The following is a 19,704-nucleotide window of genomic DNA, read 5'->3' on the forward strand; positions in this document are numbered from 1 at the left end:
GTGAAGAAGAGGCTGTTGCTTGCAGCGACGAGGAAATATCTCGAGCGCTGGCTCGTCGGATCTGATGGACGTTAGCCCCTGTGATGGATATGGAACACGCCCTGCGGTGACAGCGCCACTCGGCCGGACTCTACCGGTGACATTTAAGCGCCCACACCTTGAAGGAACATCAGGCGCCCAAGGTCGCTCTCCCCGCGCTTGTATGGTAGGCTAAGGGATGGGGTGAAAGTGCTGCAATGGCTAAGATGAAACTCTGTTTTACGTTATTCAATGGAGAGTTAACTCTCCTCCCTCAACCTGTCTCCCCGGTAGAAAGATCAATGCTTCACTCCAGGCGAAAAAAAGATCCCTATCGACCAGTGTATCCAGGTAGAGGCATCACATTGTGACCAAGAGCGCCAAATGCCCAGTGGTTTAGCGTAAAGAACGCGATTCCTTCACAAGCGCCCATGCTTCGGATCAGCTAGATCGAAATAGTCTCGCACTGCATAGGGGGGTTGCAGGACGATCCGCCAATTATCCAAATCGATCTTCCAATCATGATGTCACTCATCCCAGCATACCCTTCCGGCCCATACTCCCTTTACACTGTGTAGGAAGAAAAATCCAGACCTGCGAGTCTTGTTCGCGGATAGCAATATCTGACCACCCCAACGTCATCGAGTTCGCAGAGCGGCCTTCCCCGGGACGTACTGCCAAACGGCAAAGACTGCGCATACTACTGGCATGCCGTGCTACATACGTATGCGTCCAGATCAACTGACCTTGCCTTCAAGTTTCCGACCTCAGTTCACCCAAACACGTTGTCGGAGACGCTCGAGCTCAAGACCAGTCGTCCGGCATTGGTGGATGGAATAGCCGCGACTTCCGGCTTGACATCATAAGTAGTTTGTCGTCCCGCTAATCAAATCATCCGACAAGCCCGTACGACAAAGCATGTATATAAACATTCCAGGAGATGGTAGAGGTCTAATAAAGACTTTCCTCTCCTATAACCCTTTGCGATCGGTACATCGCAGTGTCAGAATGTCGACTTCCCAGGTGAACGGCGAAGCACGCCAGCTCGTCTGGCTGATCACAGGTAAGTCCATCCAAGTTCGCAGAGTCGCCTTGCCTCATGGTACCAATCTAACCATTCGTGACCAGGTACCTCATCCGGGTTCGGGAAGAGGCTAGTCAAGTCCGTCCTATCACGAGGCGATCGAGTCATCGCCACCGCCCGATCCCTCGATAAACTCTCCAAGACATTGCTTCATGAGATACCCGAGTCGTTGAATGAGAATCTAAAGGCTCTCGAGCTCGATATCACGGAAGGAGAAGCCTCCTTGAAAGCTAAAGCCAAGGACGCTGCGTCGTATTGGGGTCGAATCGACGTTCTAGTAAACAACGCAGGTTTGTAATCCAGTTCTGAATGGCAGTGAAAGCATACCGGGAAGATGGTAACCTGATTTCTTTGGATTTAGGATTCGGACTTCCAGGGTTCTTTGAGGAAGGGGGGTAAGGATCACAAGGGGTTATAAACGGCCTCGTGATCATTGCTCTCACACTGGCACCCCTCTGACAGGTCAACCCTCTTCCGAAGGCAATTCGAAAGCAATGTCTTCGCGATGGTGGATATGGTCACCGTAACATTGCCGTATATTCGTGCAAGTAAAGGGACCATCGTGAATGTGGGAAGTCGGTCTGCGTGGAAGACCGAGATTGCGGTGCGTCGATCCGAGCCTCTCTCTCTCCTGTATTATAGACGTTGACCGAATCTGCAGGGATTAGGCAAGATCCTTATTTTATAGTATGCTTAATACTAGATGCTGATGATGAATGGCACCCTTCCATAGCTGCCTACGCGTCATCAAAAGCAGCTGTCCATGGCAAGTACACCAGTCCACTCACACAGACAATCTCACTCACCTATCGACTGCTCTCCAGCATTCAGCGAAACACTAGCCGTAGAAGTCGCCCCCTTCGGCGTCAAAGTCCTCATCGTCGCTCCCGGCGCTTTCAGGACAGAAGGCATCTACGGCCAATCCTACGTCCAAACCCAATCCCTCCCGGAATACGACGAAGCTCGTGAACTGAGCATCAAGCGCTTCAAGTCTGTACCCGGAACAGAGAAAGGAGACCCCGCCAAAGGGATGGAGATCTTGGTGGACGTGGTAAGAGGAGAGGGCAAAGCGAGAGGGAAGCCGTGGCCTGGGTACCTGCTACTGGGCGAGGATTGCTTGAATGATCTTAATTCGAAGGCGGCAAAGTTGGTTAACATCGCGGAGGACTGGAGGGAGATTAGTTCGGATGTCAACTTTGATAGTTAGTCGCTCTCGAGCTCGTCGTCTTACTTTCCGTGAGTAATAGAGTTCAGTGACACTGAAACCGCTAGTCCCTTTGTCGTGAAATGGGGAGAGATGTGCCAAAGTTCACCTGTGTGAGAGCATTATGGCCGCGCGGGCGCTACTTTCAGCGCTCCAGGGCCCTCCTCCAGTTACAATCGCATGCAACATTATAAATCTCAATCATCAATCCAGATTCCAGACGATGTACTACTCCTGTACACAGTACAAGTACATACTATAGCAACACACTGGCAGGCCAGCTCAAATCCGAACCAAATCCGAACTGTGTAACTAATCTCCAAAATAAATGCCCAATGTAAATGGCTCCAAAGAACGAATTCATGGTAATGCGGTGGTATACATAATGCAAATGCGTGTGATTCCAGAAGCGAAAACTCGAAATAAAGAGGAATGAGTGTGTGCGAGGTACGATGGTGTGATATTGGTTGGTTGGTCATAGTAGGTTGAATGGGGTACCAGTGGGGGGGTAAAGGACAGTGAGTGGTAGGTGGTAGTGGGTGTTAATGTCAAATGGAATGGTTTGTATGTGTCGTTGTTCATGGTCGTGAGTGAGTGGGTGGGGTGTGGGTGGTGTGGTTCGTGTATGATGCAGTATGTGGGGAGAATCTACAATCAAACCAAACTCCATGAGTCCTCTTCCCCGTCACCAGAAAAAACACACAACTCACAATGCAGGGTATCGCAATATACCAAATGCCGATTCAAATCCAATACATAATTAACTTAGCCGGAGCGCAGGGAAGGCGCTCAAGCAATGGTGCAGTAAGCACCAGTGCCACGGCCACCACCGGTCTCCTCCTCAGCGGGGACGGAAACGGGCTCGAGGTCAGCGACCTGGGAGGCGAAGATGGTGGTGAAGAAGTCCATTATTGCTAGTCGTGCTTTGTGGAAGGGATGAGGAAAGCTTGAGAGCGACTAGAGAGGAGGAGGAGGGGTAGCGCGGCGGCGGGGGAACCTGAAAGCTGAGGAACTCGCTTGGGGAGTTCTCTCACAGGATTCGGGAGGCGTTTATATATCTTCGCCTTCCTACATGCGAGAGCATAGTTCACCCCGTATGATTAGAGAAGTTTTCTGAGAAGGCTGTCGTGACAGGGCGAAGCTAGAAGAATAGCGAAATGTCGGCGCGTATTGTCTTTGGTCGTCGCGCGTACTGACAGTCTGATACTACCGCCGATAAAACAATTAATAGTCGATCTTGTATTGTTACGGTTACCTGTCATATCCCGAGGTTGAACCATGTAGCAAGTCCCCGAACGACGTCGATATCGCCTTTCTTTTTGTCAATTGGACAGCATGGGTATGGCGTACGGGGGTGTCCGATGATGAGGTATCCTACCTTCCTAAACGGGCAATAGAATCCCTTGTCAAGCGCCCACGAGGCAAGCTCCTTTTTGTCTCCTCTTTGCCGCATCAAGCCACCGTGCCCTCAATGCCTCATCGATGTTTTCCAACGTTCGAAATCGTATGTCATAAAATATATTCCGTACAATGACATTACTTGGATTACATCTGGTTTGCAACAATCACAATCGACACGTCTCAGTAGCATCATGCTGCAGCCTGAGCTAGCAGTCTTACGCATGGGATTGATAGGAGGGGCCGGAAAAGAGTTCCAATTTACTCAGTTCCGTGCAGCAGTGGTAGTCGCAGACTGCGAGACATTTTCCACTGCCTGGTCGGAAGGGAACTTGGAGAACGCGTCTTTCAGCTTGTCGATTGGGGCAGCGAGCAGACCAGCCAAAGTCTCGAAGGGGGGTTTAGCAGGAGCGTTAGGGTGGGATCTAAAAACAGATACGGAGCATGAGTATCGACTCCTGAGACAGACAGGCATATGAGAAAGAAACATACCGGGTCGGAACAAAGTTCTTTGTCCTTTCGAAGCTCTTCGCGACGCTGATAGAGTTCTCGAATCCAAGCTTCTGTTCGAGTAGGGGCAAGTCTTCGGTCTCCTCCGAAGCCATATGTTTCTTCAGCTCAGTCATGATCTCCTTGAGCGTAGCATCGTACTGCGAAGACCCGACCTCCATATCTTCGAGAAGCTTTAGGCGGTCTTTGACGAACTAAAAATAACAATCCCATTGGTCAGGAAAACCCGTTTCGACTGCACAAGGCCGGAGGGAGGCTTGCGTACCTGGTGATCTTGACGATCCTGCTCGGCCATAGCGCGTCCCTTGTCGCCGAGGTGTTTCTCGAATTGAGGGTAGACGACGAGCTCTTCGCTGATTGAGTGTCTGGCGATGGTCCAGGTCAGCTGGTTTGCCCATCTTGTCTGGCCGTCCTTGTTGCCCGCGTTCTTGAGGTACTCGTTGTAGAAGGCTTCGATCTAGGGCGTTGGGGTCAGTTTGAGTCCATGTCAGGTCGGATAGGAGAGACATACATCACGGTGGTCGCTCGTGATGATTTGAAGGAGTGTGTGCTGGGCTGAGGGGTTGGAGGTCATGTTGAAGGCTCAAAATTAAATAAAGGTGTTGGGGCTGGCTTGACAATCGAGATGAGAAGGAACTGGTAAGAAGACTGGTCTCACTGACCCTTTATATCTGAATGGTAAAACCGTTTCGAATGTCTAGCAAAGGGATGAGGCATGTATGATATCATCTGTCTCTGGAGAAGGAAGGTGGTTCAGCGAATGCGGTAGGTGCTCCACCTCGAAGCAGGGAAATGATCTCACCAATAGAATTGAAGATGTTTCTTTGGCCAATGAAAAGTTGGCGTTTACAACGTGCTCCACCCCTGATCGACAACTGAACACGCGGGACGGTCAGACACCGTCATGAACGCGTACTGCATCAGGGCCAGGAGTCTCATAGGATTCGATGCGAATGTGAAGATGCCTATAGAACTGGAAGAAGATGGCCGTATGTCATGGATTTTGTCATCAGTCGAAGTTTCGTCCAAAGGTGTGGTTATTCTTGATTCCAGAGTGCATACTATACAGGGTTCGAGAACATAGAGAAAGGTCTGTTCAATGTACTTCAATTCTGCGAAGCTTGCTTCTTCTCTTCGGTGCTTGGGAATTGCTCGAACATATCGCGGAGCTTGTCGATAGGAGCGGTCATGAGTCCAACGACAGTTTCGAACGGTGGCTTGTCGGGCGCGCTGGGATGAGGGCTAGAGAATCATGTCAGTAACCGCGTTGGTTGCTTGAACGGGCAGTACATACTGCGTTGGTGCGAATTTCTTGGTCCGCTTGAAACTGGCTGCGGCCTGCTGTGCGCCTTCTGCTCCAATCTTCTCGTAGAGCATGGGAAGGTCGGTCTGCTCCTCGCTGTCGTTGTGGACTCGAAGATGGTCTATGACCGTCTTCAAGAGGGCATCGTAATTCTCCGTGCCGACCTCCATGTTTTCGAGTTTGTACAGATTCTCCTTGACAAACTGAAACTGGGTTGAGCACCGAGAACGAGACTGATCTACGAACGGAAGCGCACCTGGTGATCTCTGCGGTCGTTGTCGGCGAGTTCAACACCCTTGGCACCAAGGTGTTGCTCCATGAGAGGGTAGATGACGATTTCCTCGCCAACAGCATGGCGGGCGATCTCCCAAATGAGCTGGTTAACCCAGCGTTGCTGGGCAGCTTTATCGCCCCTGTTCTTGAGGTACTGGTCGTAGTATTCGTACATCTAGACGCGTTTCGTCAGCCTGGGTCAAATTTCAACAGAAAACGAAGCCTACCTCCTGGTGGTCGCCGGCGACTGCCGCTGACAGAGGATTCGAGCTGCTTGCCATCGTTCGAATTCGATATACAGGTGGTATAAACGCGGGTTTCTTGAATTGAGAAGTCAATAAAGTCCTGCGCGTAGCTGAACTTCTGGTAAACACTGTCAAGGGCAGTCGTCGCGTCAGGGTCGCAGCAAACATCGGAGACGAGGAGAGACGCACGTCGTATTCAAGTTCTTCGACGAGGATAAACGCTTTTCAGGCTTTATAGTCCACAGAATTCAGCAATGACTTCATCGACAATGCCCAATGACGAAACGGGTTTTCTGCCGTTCCCAAAAGGTAGGCTTTCCGTTGGAGCCACTGTTCATGATGGGTGCGTCACCGACGTTGCCTGCGATGATCGAGACGGGTGCTCAGCGATGCCGGATGTTCAGGTTGAGCGGCAATGACGACGACCATACCTGCCACCTGGGAGACGTGTCGGTATTCAATGATGGGAACTGGGCGTCGGACGTCTGGTTTGAGTGCTGCTGTGTTTGGGCCATGGTCGATGAGAAGCAAAACAAGGATGGCGGCGGGCGTCGGGGCCGACGATGAGCAAGAACGGAAAGTCGCGGGTGCTCTATTTTCCCACAGTCGAGCTTGCTTCCTGACCATCATCAGCAACGACGAGATCGCCATATTTTGCATTGTGCCCGACTGTCCACGATGGCCTAACGTCCTGAGAACGTCCATGAATCGCCTAGACTCAGATATAGCGTAAAACGCCCCGGACAGTCATAAGAGGCGTCTGGCGACCGATTTGTCGACACTCGGCATGCAAGACGTGCCAGGTCTTGCCTGCCTATAGGCGTGTAAGCGTCTCTGAGCATGCCGATGACGACGGCGACGGCCAAGTCCAGGCCGTCGTCCTCTTCTCATCGTCCAACCAAATGTCGATTTTGGTACGTCGTTTTCCCGGTTCTCAAGGACATTCAAGTTCTGAAATCCCGGATATATGCGTGCAGATTGACCCAAACTACAAATATTACAACCTCGCCCTGCGCGATTTGGTGCTACAAGTACAGTGGTATACGCCAATAAAGTCTCTGTTGGACTGTGCTAAAAAAAAGAGGCGCGCTAGCACGCAGGAAGAAGAAACGAAACGGATCGCAGACCCCAGCGACCTAGTCGCGACGATTGGTGTATGAAGAAGAAATGACCAGGAAAGCATCAAGCCTTTCCTCAGGCTTCGAGCTCCATGGCAGGGATGGGTTTGCGGTAGCCCCAAGACCGCCTATCTTTCTTTGCAACCGGCGGTGCCCAACCTTCGTACCCACTCCTCGTGCTCCAGAGCTTGATCTCTGCAGCATCGAGGTCGTCGAACGGTCGACTCGATGTCGACGAGCGACCCAGACCAAACTCCTCCGAGCACCCCGAACCGTGCTCCTCCGGACTCTCGATGATCGCCACCAATTTGCCCTTGTTCGTTCTCGAAGAGCGCGGTGGTGGGAGGGGAGGAAGTGGCTGGTTTCGTTTGGCGTGGTGGATGGTTTCCTCCGTCAGGGAGTCTCGTGCTCCGGAGATGGTGCCGGGAGTCTTCTTGGTACGGGGTACAGGCGGCGGAGGGAAGACGAACGCGGCGATGCTGTCTGCGGAAGGCGAGGCAGGCGACGCGGTCGAATCGCTCTCGTCGCTGTCGCTGGACGTCGGGAACACCAGCTCAATCGGCACCTCGTGCCCGAGCTTCCTTCGTATCCGATCCATCTTGCTCTTCCGTGTGCTGCCCATGGAATTGAAGTTCATCGTTGGAGGGAGGGCCTGTTTGGCGGTCTTGGGGATGGAGGGAGTCAAGGTGTATCGGTTGGGTTTGTCGCTGTGGTTCAAGGGGCTGACGTCGATAGGAGATTGGGGGTGGGAGAGGAGGAGGAAAGGTGGCTTGCTAGCCGACCAGTCCTCATAGGATGGCGCGGATGGGAGTGTTTGGCGGGGTGCTGGATTCGGTTTTCGCAGTGTCGATCCCTGTCGGGAAGGTGACGATAGCGACGAGCTCCTGCTAAGGCTGGCAGACCCAGTCGAAGCCGTTGTGCTGCTGAAGACGGAAGAAGAGGATGCGGAGGAGATGGAAGCGAAGGAGTCTATCGATGAGCGGGTCTTGTGGTGCGAGTAGGAGGCGGGTCGTTGTGCTGGGAAGGAGACGTGCACTGGTGCTATGAGTCGTCATTGTCAGCCACTATCGCCATCGACACAATCTGGAATAGACTCACTCGGTACATCGGTGCTCGCCGTATCGAGCAAATGGGGAGCAGCACCCAGGATCTGCTCAATCTTCTTGGTCTTACGCAAGAGCTGGCTCCTCTGCTGGGCTGTCAAGGAGTTGGTCGTAGGAGGGGGCGGCGGGAAGACGACTTTCGTTTGGGAAGACATTACGGATTCGTCAGGGGCGTGAGGGAGTCGTGGGGTATCGAGATGAACGAGGACGAGACACTGAAGAAGAAGAAAAAGGAGAAAGGGGTATCGCTAAACACAGAGGGGCTCGCCCAGCCGAAGACGAAGATTCGGCACCGCAAATAGCCTGGAGGTATACAGCCCAAGCTAGAGAGGGAGCGACTCGCTGGTCCCCACACCATCACACCCAGAGTATACATAGTCACCAGAACAAAAAGAAAAACCAAGATCCCACCGAGCTGTCAAGAAAGGTTTGGGCTAATCAGAACCCCTAGGGGTCATATGCTCGAACGTCTACGTCGAACGTCCACTTCCATTTCCTCCAACCCATATCCGAGTCGTCTCCTTATTGTTGTTCGCAGTGATTTATATTGGGTCCTTCGGAAAACCCGGGCGGGAAGTTGGGAATGCTTCGAGGTGGGTGGTGAACAATAAGAATGGTGTCGGGGTTTGACGGAGGTAATTGACGATGTTACGGCAGGAGCGTCATGTCGGTTCTTTCGGTTCTTTCGCGCCTTTGCACCTGCCCACCTATCAAGCTTGGACCCATTCCTCAACCTATTCCGTTCGGCTTTTACTTGACTCGCGTCTCGGTAGCGCGTCGATGGCGTGTTCGCTATTGTCAACGGTGGAGGGATTTGTGATCGCCGTGGAACCAAAATTAGCACCCGTATAAGGATGTCGCTCTCCCTCTATTGGAAGGCAAACCATGATCATGAACGTTTGAACGTTCGTTTGGCTGCATTTCCCATCGCTGTCTAAGTACTTCATGTTCGACCAGTGAGTTTGGCTTTCATTTCATTTTCGAGAATGAGTCGTGTCGTGCTAACGCGAAATTGACAGTGGTCGTCTGGGCTAGGTGTTCATGAGTTGTTCATACTCGTATGTACTCAACTGCCAGACTCGAAATGAAGCGAGGCTGTATGGCGTTGAGCTGACATGTTAGTGTGAATCCAGTGAGTAAGTTGGTGAAGTTTTTCTATGGATGTTCAACTCACTTTTTTGCTTACGATAGTTGGCTCGAACAGGAAGCTTTGAACCGCGTACCCCGCGTTCGCGCAGCGACTTCCATCCTGAAATGCGACTAGGACGTCACCGCCGGCCTTTTCATCGTTCCCTGACTTGGTTGCGGAAAATAAGTTTCCCTGGAATCCCGTCGACGCCCTCCACGCTGTCTGCTCATGACCTGATGGCAAGATTCCCGACCAATCTTCGCAGTATTCGACACCACCTGGCCGAGGCATGACGGATCTGGAGGATAGGGGTGCGGAGATCGAGGTGATTGAGGTGATTCGAAGTGAGTTTCGCGTTTCTCCTGGTTCTCTTCTTCCACCGGCGGTTACTGTATGTGGACGCCTCGTGCCCGGCATCGTGACTTGGTCAGAGACGGAGCTGGCGAGAGGCCATTCAAGAAGGAAGTTTCCAAAGAATCTTGCCTTTATGTACGTCTTCACCGCCTTGCGAAGCATCTCTGACAGCCGTTTTCCTTCTGCAGAACTGGCCAGGGCGTGCGATAAGAAGGAGTTTTCTGCGTCGCCTCTCCTTCACAACGAACGACCATGCATCCTGCACTCGAAAGCCCCGACATCCAGCATGAAATCTTTTGGCATCTTCGGTTTCAAGAAGAGATACGGTTCGACGACCGGGAGAGGAAGCTGCGGAAACAGACTCTCCGGGACGCAGCGCTGACGAGCCGTGCCTGGATGAACGAGGCATTGGCTGCGTTGTGGTGGCGAATCGAGGATGTTCTTTGTCTGTTTAAGCTGCTCCCCAACTTTGTGAAACCAGATGGAGAGCAACAATGGGTACGTTATCACTTGATCTACTGTAACTCCCATTAGTAGCCCACTAACGAAAACACATAGATTCTAACTGATTTGTTGGAGGCAAGCGCTCTCCGTCGGTTAGAATTCTATGCTCCATTCGTCAGACAGCTATACAGCGTCTACGACGACCCCGTGGCGATCCATTAAACTGTAGTCACCCAACTTTACGGCTTCTTGCAAGGTCGACCACTTTTACCCCGCCTCGAACTGCTCTACATCGCGTCGACCATAGACGATGGCATCCTTTTTCTCTCACCTTCGCTTCGGGAGATTAGGATTGCGGCTGGACCTGGCGGCTCCGATGCACTCTCGCCAGCAGTTCCATACCTCCTTTCCAAGATTCCCGAACGGGCACCTTTCGTCGCTCGAATTGTTATCACGGTCAACGTCACCCAGCGGTCCTCGGAGCAGTTGGCCTCCTTGAACCACCTCAGGTTCCTCTACATCGCATTCTATCACTCGAAACGGGACCTTTTCCGATTCATCGACCGCTTGGGCGAGATACCGACGCTGGAGGAGGTGGAGATTATGTCCTACGAGCGCACACCTGCTATGCCATCCCGCATCAACCCTCTCACTCTGCAACAGTCCTTCCCCAGCCTGCAGAAGATCAAGTATTCCGGTTCGTTCGGCGAGATGCGGACCATCTTGGGCCGGCTCCCATCGCATGGTGTTACATCGATCAGCTTCGAGTGTGTATATGCTTCACGCCAGTACGACAGCATCGAAGACGACGAAGACCAGTGGCCGTATCTCCTGCAGCTCATCGAACGCAAGTTTCGGACGTCGTGCACACAGCTGTCCTTCCAGAGCCCGAGGACGAGGCACCCCAATTTGAATGTGCTTTCCATGGGTATAGGTCAATTGCGGTTCCTCCTCACTGCGCTTCCCAACATCACCCACCTCGACCTTGGATCGATCCCCTGCGTGGGCTTGACCAATCACGATGTCGAATGTATTGCTGATACATGGCCCAACCTCGTGGCCTTGACCCTGTCCAGCTTCTATGAGGACGTGAATGGGGACACCTCGTTGGCGTGCTTGCTCCCACTCGCCACTCGCTGCCCGCATTTGAAGACGCTCGCTATCGCCGTTCATACCGCGGTTCCAATTCCGGAGTACCCTCTCGACCCCTCCTCCCTGATATTCAACAGCAAGTTGGAGACGCTGACGATTGCAGCGAAAGACGCTGAACGCCCTGACCAGGTCGCAGCGTATCTTCGAATGTTCTTCCCTCGATTGGTCCGGGTTTGGCGCTGGAGGGGAGTATATGATGGGAAGAAAGCAGGAATGGGTACCTTTTGGGAAATGGTCAATCGGAGCTTGGCTGGACTTGCTGTTTGATTTGCAGGCAAATTCGAATGTATTTTGTAACCCATTGCTGTACGCCCCTCCGGGTCAGGGGGAGGGTCACTAAACGGCTGTCCTTGCCCTTCACTGGGCTGCGACAATGACTCGGATGAGAGTGGGATCAGGTGACAGAAGATGCACTTCACGTCACCATATATATTTCACTGCTTATCTGCTATCGCAGATCTCAATCCGTTCCTTAACTTCATGCATCCAGTTCTCGAAAGTCAGGACATCCAGAAAGAGATCTTCCGGCACCTCCAAGTCGATGGCGAATCACGATGGCAGGATGTCGAGGAGAGGAAGTTGCAGAGACAGACCCTTCTGAACGCAGCCTTGAGCGGACGTACATTCAAGGAACAGGCGCTTGCCGCTCTTTGGTATTGCCTCACGGACATCTATTGTTTGTTAAAACTCATTCCTGCTTCGTGTCAACTCCACGTCCAACCCTTTGGAGTGTCAGAATGGGTGAGTACTACCTTTGTTCCACCGCAACGTACAACCCAACCGTAGTATGGCCAGGTCTTGATGGAGCCTCTAAAGGATGAATCCTTCACTCGACTCAATGTTTACGCTCCCCTCGTTCGCCATCTGTGCTATACCGAACCCCACGACATCAATCCCACTACGATCACGCAGCTTTCCGACTTTCTGCAGGGAAAACCCCTGCTTCCTAATCTCAAGTTCCTTTTGGCGTGGCCCACGCGCTCGAATGAGGCCATCCTGTTCCTATCGCCTTCTCTCAGAAGGATATACGTCAACCACCCCTGGACAGACGTCGACGCGCTCTCTCCTGCAGCCTGGCACTTCATCGCGACGATCCCACAACGTGCACCTTTTGTCGACGACCTGGAGATCTTAGCATATGCCCCGCAGTCTTCTTGGGAACGATTGGCTTCTTTAAAGCACCTCAGGTGGCTCCAAGTAGTATTGCCACGCAACGAGGGTCTCGACATATTCGCCGTTTTCGACCAATTGGGACGGATACCCACATTGGAGCTTTTCCATATCGTCTCGACAGGACCTGGCGTAATTTCCCGGCCACGAAAGCCCGTCGAACCCGTCGGCGTACGGTGGGCATTTCCCGTGCTTCAAGATTTCAGTTTCATTGGGGGATTGCGCGAGATGACCGAGTTGTTGAAGCGAACCCGATCGGAGAGGGTATTGAAAGTGGCCTATGGCTACGCGTATCGATCGACGGATGAACCAAACGATGCACAAGAGCGCGAGGAGTGGGACGCAGTTATTACTTCTCTCGTTCGCCAATACCCCACTACTTGCACTGACCTATTATTCTTCGATGAAACGGCACCCGACCAGGCATTGAGTCCCACGATCGACGTTCGTTCACTGCGTCTTCTCGAAGGCCTTTCCAATCTCACTTACCTCAGCTTCGAGGGTATTCCTTGCTTGAACATCACTGACAGAGATGTGGATTCAATGGCCAGGGCGTGGCCTCGACTGGTCACATTTTCCCTTTCGAGCATCAACGGAAGTGAGCCCAATGGCGACCTTTCCCTCGCCTCCATGCACTCGCTCGCCAGACATTGCCCGAAGCTGAAGAACCTCTCCCTCGGCGTCCAACATGCGACAATGCCCAGAGATCACCAGCACAACACCTTGGACAGTCCGAGTCAACTCGAGGAGTTTCTATTTGCATCTCGGATTGTTGGGAGTGCGGAGGAATTGGCGTTGAGCGTCAGGATGATATTTCCTCGCTTGAAGAAGATTTCCTCCTGGGACACTAAATGCCATGGATATTTGGGGGGATGGAATGCATTCAAGGGACATTGCGAAGACATGGTGGCGGAATACTTGGCTCGGTGATGGACCCCATTAGCTCGTAAGGTTCTTCGGTACAATGGATTTTATATCTGTTAGTCCTCAGCGTAACTCTCTTGTGATTAGAACAATCCCATTCGCTGCCTGCTGGTTACTCTTTTACACGTTTCGAAGTCTCTGAGATATGTGAGAGACTATCACCTAATCTATCACACTGGTGTGACGCAGCGGACACAGCTTTTTTACAGCTTACAACTCTCCGCATACCATAAATACTTGAATGACAGTGTCGAACCCTTCCTCAACGTGCTTGTCAGCTCCCTTCCTCGACCTTGACTCTCATCCCGCGGGCCACAAAGTCTACCCTTATTACTAGCCCAAATGGCGCGCGTCAGGAAGCCCGTGGCTCCCAAGGGGGATGTTCAGGCTGAAGAGACCTGTCACCAAAAGGTTCCCGATCTTCCAGTCGAGCTATGGCTTCAGATCGCCGAATTTTTGAAGCCGGAGGATAAAGTGAGGCTTTTGGGAGTGAATCGACTGTTCTTCGAACTGGCTATGGACCAATTGTATCGAAATTTGAGCCTAGTCTCCTCCGACATAGGCGTATTCATCGAAGCGATGAACACCTTAAAGTGAGCTTGTCTTTTCTTGCTTCGCTGTGGAGTAGTAGAGGTTATATATTCCCCTAGGAACCCGACCGTGGCGCGGCGCGTTCGTACTGTGACTATCTGGCCCAATTCTATGCTTGCAGCAATCAATAGCGACAAGAACCAATTCGAGAGACTTCACCGGCGCGCTGCACAAGTTGCGCAGAGGGTCGAATCAGAGGGCTTTCTCTCCCGGATGAAACGGAAAGTCATCAAAAACGACGTTCAACCTCCGGTCTCAACTTCCAACACTTTCCTACCCCGTTTAGAGAGGAAGAAGCTCTTTATCGAAGGGATGGCCCGTCTTTCCAATGTGGAAGAAGTCGCAGTGTATTTGGGAAAATACGCCGGCATACCAACTCTCATTGATACTAATTTCCTTTCTGAATGCATGCAAGCTCTATGGGCTTCGGTTCGACAAACGGCGCGTTGCGTATCCTTTGACATTCCAACTTCGGCGTTTGATTCCATTGCGCAAGCAACGATGGACAACCTCCCCTCTCAGCTCTTCCGACTGGAGCTCTTGTTGCGCTGTCCGACAAAGCGTTTACCCCCGGTTGCTGAACTAGCGAACCTAGCTTCGCCGGTTGCCACCTTCGTCAAGACCGCCTTCGACACCGTCGACACCCTCAAATCGTTGAAGCTCTTCGCTGACATACCCGGTCTCTACGAGGCCCTCCCAGTCATTCCACAAATGAGGTGTCTCGCCCTTGAAGACTCCGTTCTCCTTCGACGAGCTGGCGAGAACGGCTCCAAGTTGCACGAATTCCTCGTCAAGAATACACAGCTCGAGGACCTCACTCTCATCATCAGCTACTGGCCTTGTCCACCCATCAGCCCAACGGAGGAGAGAGTCCTACCAAATCTGAAGAAGCTAGCCATAGCTCTCCCAGATCGCCTTTTCAAATGCTCCAGATCCGCCGCATTTCTATCTTCGATTTCCCAGAACGTTACAGAGTTGACGTTGAAATCGCTCTCCTACTATTCCGATCTGAAGGTCCTATTCGACATCCTGTCCCGCGCCGACAGGGAGACCGGCACTCGCACCACTCAGCTCCGCAAGCTCGAAGTTACCCTATCAGAGCTTAGCCCTGCTTCAATTTCTCTCATCGCGAAATGGTGCCCTCACCTTGCTGATCTCAAACTCACCATCACCCTTTTGGTCGAGCAAGATCAGACGGAGCAGTTTGAGCCTTCCTCGCTCATCTACCGGCGTGAAAGCAATCAGGCATGTTACAATTTTACGGCCTACAACATACTAACCGCACTGTGCCTTTCAGGACGGCTTTATCAAAGGCGTTGTCCAAAGCGCCCGCGATCAAAGGCACTCAGGGGCTTTCCGTTCTTGGGCGCTTAATGATCTCACAATCAAGCAGTGGGTGTATGGTCAAGGCCAAACCCACAACTGGGAGGCCATGAGTGCCATAGCATCTGTAACTCCGTCAATTACAAGCTTCGTGAATCGCGGACATATGCGAAAGGCCGGTTTGTCAGATTTCGACACCAAGTTGCGGGTCATCGACATTGGGAAACGCTCGGAGGTTTGGACATGAGGAGGTTATTTAACCTTATTTTATCAATCAGCCGCGATAATAAGTTAACACTCTACATACATAAGTCTAACCGCACAATGTATACAAGTCAAACAGCTTTCCAATGGTATCCTGCACACCTTCGATCGTTCCGATATGATGACCGCCCCGTTCCGTCTTAAGCAAAGCCACCCTTCGTTGACCAAGATCTACTTGCTCTAGGGTCCCATAGCCGGCAATCCGAGTAGATGAGACAATTTCAGACCGGAGAGGTGCTACGGTGGTGAGATTATGATAATGACTTTCTATGAAGGCGTCGAAGAGGACGGATGCATGGGAATGGGGTATATCCCAGTCGTTCTCTATCGTGATCGGTGAGTACATGTCAAGTGGGTGGTGAGGGCTCCGCACTTGCCGGCATGAGCTATCAAAGCTGGAGACTGGATATCAGGGACGAGGGTAAGGGTATCAAAATTGTGCTTCACGCTCCAAGTGATCACACGCGGCATGAAGGGAATCCTTGAGAGGGGCTTGAGTAGAGGGAGGAAGCCAAACAGGTGATACTGGTCCATGAGGGTTCTGACGGAGGAGAATGGAGACATGAGGACAACTCCTCTAAACCTGACACCTTCACGCCCAAGCTCTGCCGCCAGAAGTCCGGCAATGGCGGTCCCTAGGCTGTGGCCAATGATAAGAATGTTCTCCGGGTTGGCTCCATTCTGAACTAGGTAGTCGAAACCTGCCCGTGCATCCCGACCGACACCTTGCACGGATGGCTCTCCTGTACTGTCTCCAAAACCACGATAGTCGATTGCGAAGACGTTCACGCCCAACCTGGCGGTCAGACCGGAGTAGATGTCAGTGCGAAGATGGTGGGCGCGTGTTCCCGAGTTCCCGTGCAAAAAGAGCACGGTCGGGTTGTGCTTCAGTGCCTCGGGGATGAAGTCCTTAGATGCCTGCTGGATGGACTGGTAGGTTGTAGGTGGCGCGGGTGCCCGGGTGTGCAGGTAGGTTTGCAGGTGGGGGTGTGGTAGTTTCCGATAGAAGGGGTCCGAAAACACGAACCAGGCGCCCAGTGTGACATTATCTGACGAGCCCAATGCCATATTTATGGTCTTGCCAGCTGAAGACGAGTTAGAGATGTCGCGACAGTGGTCGTACGAGCGACACTCACGCGCAAGACCGTAATGCTCTGGATGTTCAAACTTGGAATAACCAATCACATCGATATGTGTAGCGTACAGAACCCTAGTCGATAATCAATTGGGAACGGTTGTGTGCACTGGAGAGGGTGTAGCATACAGAGTTTGGATGAGCGGCGTTAGCACGAGCAGGACAGCACCCGTGTACAGCAGACCCAGGCCAACAGCGACGCGCTGGAGACGTTGTACAACCACTGTAGATGGGCGTTTCTGCGCTTTTGCAACTGGCGATGGCGCCGACATGACTGGGAGGGGGAGACACGAGTTCGATCAACGCCCACTTTACTCGACCTATAATTATGCCTGCTTGTTTCATGATATCACCTCCCGATTGATGTCACTTCGGGGACTAAGGTTCGGGACTATGCATAGTGCCACGGTCATAGGTCAGTAGCTGGTGAAAGGGCAAAGAGTCCTACTTTCGGCGAGCCAGGCAACGATGGTGAGCGGACGTGAAGAGGAATGAAGTCCCGGCCGAATCTTGTTGGCGTCGTGTGACGATCAAAGATTGGACGGCAGTGAGGAACAGTGAGGCCTAGTGAGGTCGAAAGGGTCGCTGGAATGATGGCAGGGGGAACGATTATATTACATAGATTATAGTTTTACAGAGCGATTCAGACTGGGGAGCAAATTATCTTATTGAATCAGATAGGTCGTACTGGCGGACCGGTAGTGGCATTCGTGGATCGCTCAGGGAATCCAGCCCTTGGTCTGAATGACTGAAGTCGGAGAGGTTGGCCTCGTGCCTAAAAGGCTTATAATACGCGTCCCGTAGGTTGAGGAGGAGCCGGCAGCCTAGAATAGGCGAGCTGGCCGACGACATGATTATAACGTACTGAAACGCGTGAATCTAGATGTGACACTGCTGAGCGATGGTAAATGTTGGAGAAAGCGGAAAGAACATACAGGGAGCACCCCCGTGAAGGCAAGGATCCCAAAGAAACCAAAGGTCATGCCGCTAGGGGCGTAACTATCAGATAATGGAGAAGGGAAAAAGTATAGAAACGCCTACATGAACGGGAACAGAATACTGTCCCGAAATAGGACCTGTATAGGGTTGGCTTGTCGCGACCAAAGTCGGTATGGCAGTTTGCCGGGATACGTAGTTTTTGCTTCGCGATAGTATCGAATACCTTGAATGAGGGACAGGGTAAAAACGAGTGATTCAAAGGCGGCAGTGAAGAAGGCGTAGGACCAAAACCAAGGTGGGGTGGATGGCATGCAAACGAGTAGCTTTGGTGAAAACATCCCCGGCACTACAATATGTTCAGCAAAGCAGAAGCATAGTGTATGAATCGATACTTACCAGTAGGAGTATCAAGGGCCTTGGCGGTCAAGACGGTACCCGCCGTAATGTGAATAGCATACGCTGTCAGCAGGAGGTAGAGTATCCTCCTTCGATGCTCATACATGCACAGAATTCGGTTGATGATGAGGCCTGTAAAGGACTGTTTAACTTCTGTGAAAGGGCGAGATGACCCGGGACCTACCATTCATAGCCCACAGGCAAACCATCCCCAGCCATGCCTGTACTTGGATGGCACTTGGACCTATACCTAGTTAAGTAACTCATTTCAAGTGGGAAGGTGAAATATCGGGCTTACATCTGCGAAAATTCAGCACTGCTGTATCGTGTTAGGCTACGAATGAGTCCCGACGTACACCTAGAACAAAATTTCCAGTCAGTTACCGAACATTCTTCAAATGAAAAGTCTCAAATTTACTTTCACAAATAGGTCCCAACGCGTGATCCAGAACTGGGCTAGACAATGTTGTTTATATTTGAGCAACGACGATTTGAACCTCGATGATTTGCTAGGACTTACCAGTCGAGCCATGACTGGGTAAAGGAAACATGGCCAGGACTCGTAAATACTCGCCAGGTCGCAACAATTATCATCAAGCACTCACAGAAACAGTGCATCGCCAAGATATCGATTCTAGGTGCAAGGTCACGAAGTTGTCGAGCATTGGAGATATAGACCACGCACCAGAATGTAGAGCACCTTGACGTATGACCATTTCCTTCTCTACGGAGCTTGGTTGAGGGAGGTACTCTTCCTGCATGTCGTGCTCGAACTCACCCACACCAATTCAATCTAATTCAACACCGTTAGCATTCTTTCGATATGATTCCGTTCTCGTAACGAACCTCCAGGTCAAGTGTCGTCACTGGAAAAGGACCCAGGTTAGCATGGGCGTTTCCAAATGGAAAGTCTATGGAGGAGCGTACGATGATCGTAAAGCACAACAGCGGTCCCTGCGGCTAGTATTACGAGGATATTAGAGTACGATTTGGACAGTATCCCAGGTAATCGTACATACCTTGCCAATAATGCCCAGTTTGGAACGTTTTCGCCAACGCTGCCCACACCTCTGGAGACGGGAATACAAAGCCAGTGATCTCTCCGCCGGCTTCACTCATTCTCGTCTATAAGTGGCGGTAGTTGTTCGTCTATGACGGGGGAAGGGAGGCAAGCGCGCCTCGCGCTCGTACATATGGTGTGAGGAAAAGCCAGAAATGACATGGTGAAACGAACGCTAGCTCATATCCCAGCTTCGGACTATTTCTCGCGTTACGTGAGTACGAGGACAGATGCCACAGTGTGCATCTCGGAGTTTTACTGGAGTAGTCAACCCCTCTATGACCGTGTCCTTTTTGGAACATGTTTTTTCGCATGAATTGCCATGGATTCTCGCCACGGTGAAGCCACCGCTGGTATCGTGACAGTATCCATCTCCTCGAAAGGTCGGGGTGTGGTAAAGGTGATTGAACGTCGATATTCATGGACAATCTATTATCCACCAATTCACGACAGAAATGACAGTCTGGGTCCAATCCTTTCTCAAGCCACCGAGCCACAATGATATCTACATCGCGCAAGACAAGATGACAGCCAGCGCTACTTCAACAGAGGCACGCGCCTACGATG

At 51.8% G+C, this 19,704-nt stretch overlaps 11 protein-coding genes across 11 annotated transcripts; 4 read left to right on the plus strand and 7 right to left on the minus strand.

Annotated features, from left to right (window-relative positions):
- Positions 1 to 1,026: 1,026 nt before the first annotated feature.
- On the plus strand, positions 1,027 to 2,309 carry CC1G_07319 (hypothetical protein; the record flags this gene model as incomplete). Its single annotated transcript, XM_001835125.2, has 6 exons — positions 1,027 to 1,081; positions 1,147 to 1,392; positions 1,464 to 1,497; positions 1,565 to 1,706; positions 1,764 to 1,789; positions 1,934 to 2,309. The coding sequence occupies 6 exons, from the start codon at positions 1,027 to 1,029 to the stop codon at positions 2,307 to 2,309; spliced, it is 879 nt and encodes a 292-aa protein (XP_001835177.2).
- Positions 2,310 to 2,494: 185 nt separating this feature from the next.
- CC1G_15449 (hypothetical protein) lies at positions 2,495 to 3,313 on the minus strand. The gene is made up of 2 exons (XM_002910126.1): positions 3,017 to 3,313; positions 2,495 to 2,954 (listed from the first exon to the last, which is right to left on the minus strand). The coding sequence occupies exon 2, from the start codon at positions 2,783 to 2,785 to the stop codon at positions 2,504 to 2,506; it is 282 nt and encodes a 93-aa protein (XP_002910172.1). The 5' UTR covers positions 2,786 to 2,954; positions 3,017 to 3,313; the 3' UTR covers positions 2,495 to 2,503.
- Positions 3,096 to 3,215, minus strand: CC1G_15450 (fungal mating-type pheromone; the record flags this gene model as incomplete). Its single annotated transcript, XM_002910127.1, has 1 exon — positions 3,096 to 3,215. The coding sequence occupies one exon, from the start codon at positions 3,213 to 3,215 to the stop codon at positions 3,096 to 3,098; it is 120 nt and encodes a 39-aa protein (XP_002910173.1).
- Positions 3,314 to 3,791: 478 nt separating the features above from the next.
- CC1G_07320 (HHE domain-containing protein) lies at positions 3,792 to 4,844 on the minus strand. The gene is made up of 4 exons (XM_001835126.2): positions 4,726 to 4,844; positions 4,480 to 4,671; positions 4,197 to 4,408; positions 3,792 to 4,129 (listed from the first exon to the last, which is right to left on the minus strand). The coding sequence occupies exons 1-4, from the start codon at positions 4,786 to 4,788 to the stop codon at positions 3,970 to 3,972; spliced, it is 627 nt and encodes a 208-aa protein (XP_001835178.1). The 5' UTR covers positions 4,789 to 4,844; the 3' UTR covers positions 3,792 to 3,969.
- A 476-nt stretch (positions 4,845 to 5,320) lies between these two features.
- CC1G_07321 (HHE domain-containing protein) lies at positions 5,321 to 6,071 on the minus strand (the record flags this gene model as incomplete). The annotated part of the gene is made up of 4 exons (XM_001835127.1): positions 5,321 to 5,456; positions 5,509 to 5,720; positions 5,774 to 5,965; positions 6,018 to 6,071. The coding sequence occupies 4 exons, from the start codon at positions 6,069 to 6,071 to the stop codon at positions 5,321 to 5,323; spliced, it is 594 nt and encodes a 197-aa protein (XP_001835179.1).
- Positions 6,072 to 6,992: 921 nt separating this feature from the next.
- On the minus strand, positions 6,993 to 8,411 carry CC1G_07322 (hypothetical protein; the record flags this gene model as incomplete). Its single annotated transcript, XM_001835128.2, has 2 exons — positions 6,993 to 8,194; positions 8,252 to 8,411. The coding sequence occupies 2 exons, from the start codon at positions 8,409 to 8,411 to the stop codon at positions 7,230 to 7,232; spliced, it is 1,125 nt and encodes a 374-aa protein (XP_001835180.1). The 3' UTR covers positions 6,993 to 7,229.
- A 1,580-nt stretch (positions 8,412 to 9,991) lies between these two features.
- On the plus strand, positions 9,992 to 11,636 carry CC1G_15451 (hypothetical protein; the record flags this gene model as incomplete). The annotated part of the gene is made up of 2 exons (XM_002910128.1): positions 9,992 to 10,237; positions 10,529 to 11,636. 2 exons carry the CDS (start codon positions 9,992 to 9,994, stop codon positions 11,600 to 11,602), a joined length of 1,320 nt encoding a protein of 439 aa, XP_002910174.1. The 3' UTR covers positions 11,603 to 11,636.
- Positions 11,637 to 11,815: 179 nt separating this feature from the next.
- Positions 11,816 to 13,435, plus strand: CC1G_15452 (hypothetical protein; the record flags this gene model as incomplete). The annotated part of the gene is made up of 2 exons (XM_002910129.1): positions 11,816 to 12,076; positions 12,131 to 13,435. The coding sequence occupies 2 exons, from the start codon at positions 11,816 to 11,818 to the stop codon at positions 13,433 to 13,435; spliced, it is 1,566 nt and encodes a 521-aa protein (XP_002910175.1).
- A 336-nt stretch (positions 13,436 to 13,771) lies between these two features.
- Positions 13,772 to 15,590, plus strand: CC1G_07324 (hypothetical protein; the record flags this gene model as incomplete). The annotated part of the gene is made up of 3 exons (XM_001835130.2): positions 13,772 to 14,022; positions 14,080 to 15,251; positions 15,334 to 15,590. 3 exons carry the CDS (start codon positions 13,772 to 13,774, stop codon positions 15,588 to 15,590), a joined length of 1,680 nt encoding a protein of 559 aa, XP_001835182.2.
- A 268-nt stretch (positions 15,591 to 15,858) lies between these two features.
- Positions 15,859 to 17,014, minus strand: CC1G_15453 (abhydrolase domain-containing protein 12; the record flags this gene model as incomplete). The annotated part of the gene is made up of 4 exons (XM_002910130.1): positions 15,859 to 15,931; positions 15,981 to 16,692; positions 16,744 to 16,817; positions 16,872 to 17,014. 4 exons carry the CDS (start codon positions 17,012 to 17,014, stop codon positions 15,859 to 15,861), a joined length of 1,002 nt encoding a protein of 333 aa, XP_002910176.1.
- Positions 17,015 to 17,402: 388 nt separating this feature from the next.
- Positions 17,403 to 19,196, minus strand: CC1G_15454 (hypothetical protein; the record flags this gene model as incomplete). The annotated part of the gene is made up of 13 exons (XM_002910131.1): positions 17,403 to 17,621; positions 17,678 to 17,729; positions 17,784 to 18,027; positions 18,078 to 18,209; positions 18,262 to 18,321; positions 18,376 to 18,393; positions 18,598 to 18,611; positions 18,683 to 18,711; positions 18,763 to 18,801; positions 18,856 to 18,870; positions 18,924 to 18,943; positions 19,005 to 19,037; positions 19,097 to 19,196. The coding sequence occupies 13 exons, from the start codon at positions 19,194 to 19,196 to the stop codon at positions 17,403 to 17,405; spliced, it is 975 nt and encodes a 324-aa protein (XP_002910177.1).
- Positions 19,197 to 19,704: the final 508 nt, after the last annotated feature.

Source organism: Coprinopsis cinerea (genome assembly GCF_000182895.1).
Source record: "Coprinopsis cinerea okayama7#130 chromosome 12 map unlocalized cont3.12, whole genome shotgun sequence".
NCBI lineage: Eukaryota > Fungi > Basidiomycota > Agaricomycetes > Agaricales > Psathyrellaceae > Coprinopsis > Coprinopsis cinerea.

Coding starts and splice junctions, on each gene's coding strand:
- CC1G_15449 (XM_002910126.1), bottom strand. CDS start 2,785: ATGACCAACCAACCAATATCACACCATCGTACCTCGCACACACTCATT.
- CC1G_07320 (XM_001835126.2), bottom strand. CDS start 4,788: ATGACCTCCAACCCCTCAGCCCAGCACACACTCCTTCAAATCATCACG. Junction 4,672..4,725: donor TCACGAGCGACCACCGTGAT/GTATGTCTCTCC, acceptor CCAACGCCCTAG/ATCGAAGCCTTCTACAACGA. Junction 4,130..4,196: donor AAGAACTTTGTTCCGACCCG/GTATGTTTCTTT, acceptor ATCTGTTTTTAG/ATCCCACCCTAACGCTCCTG.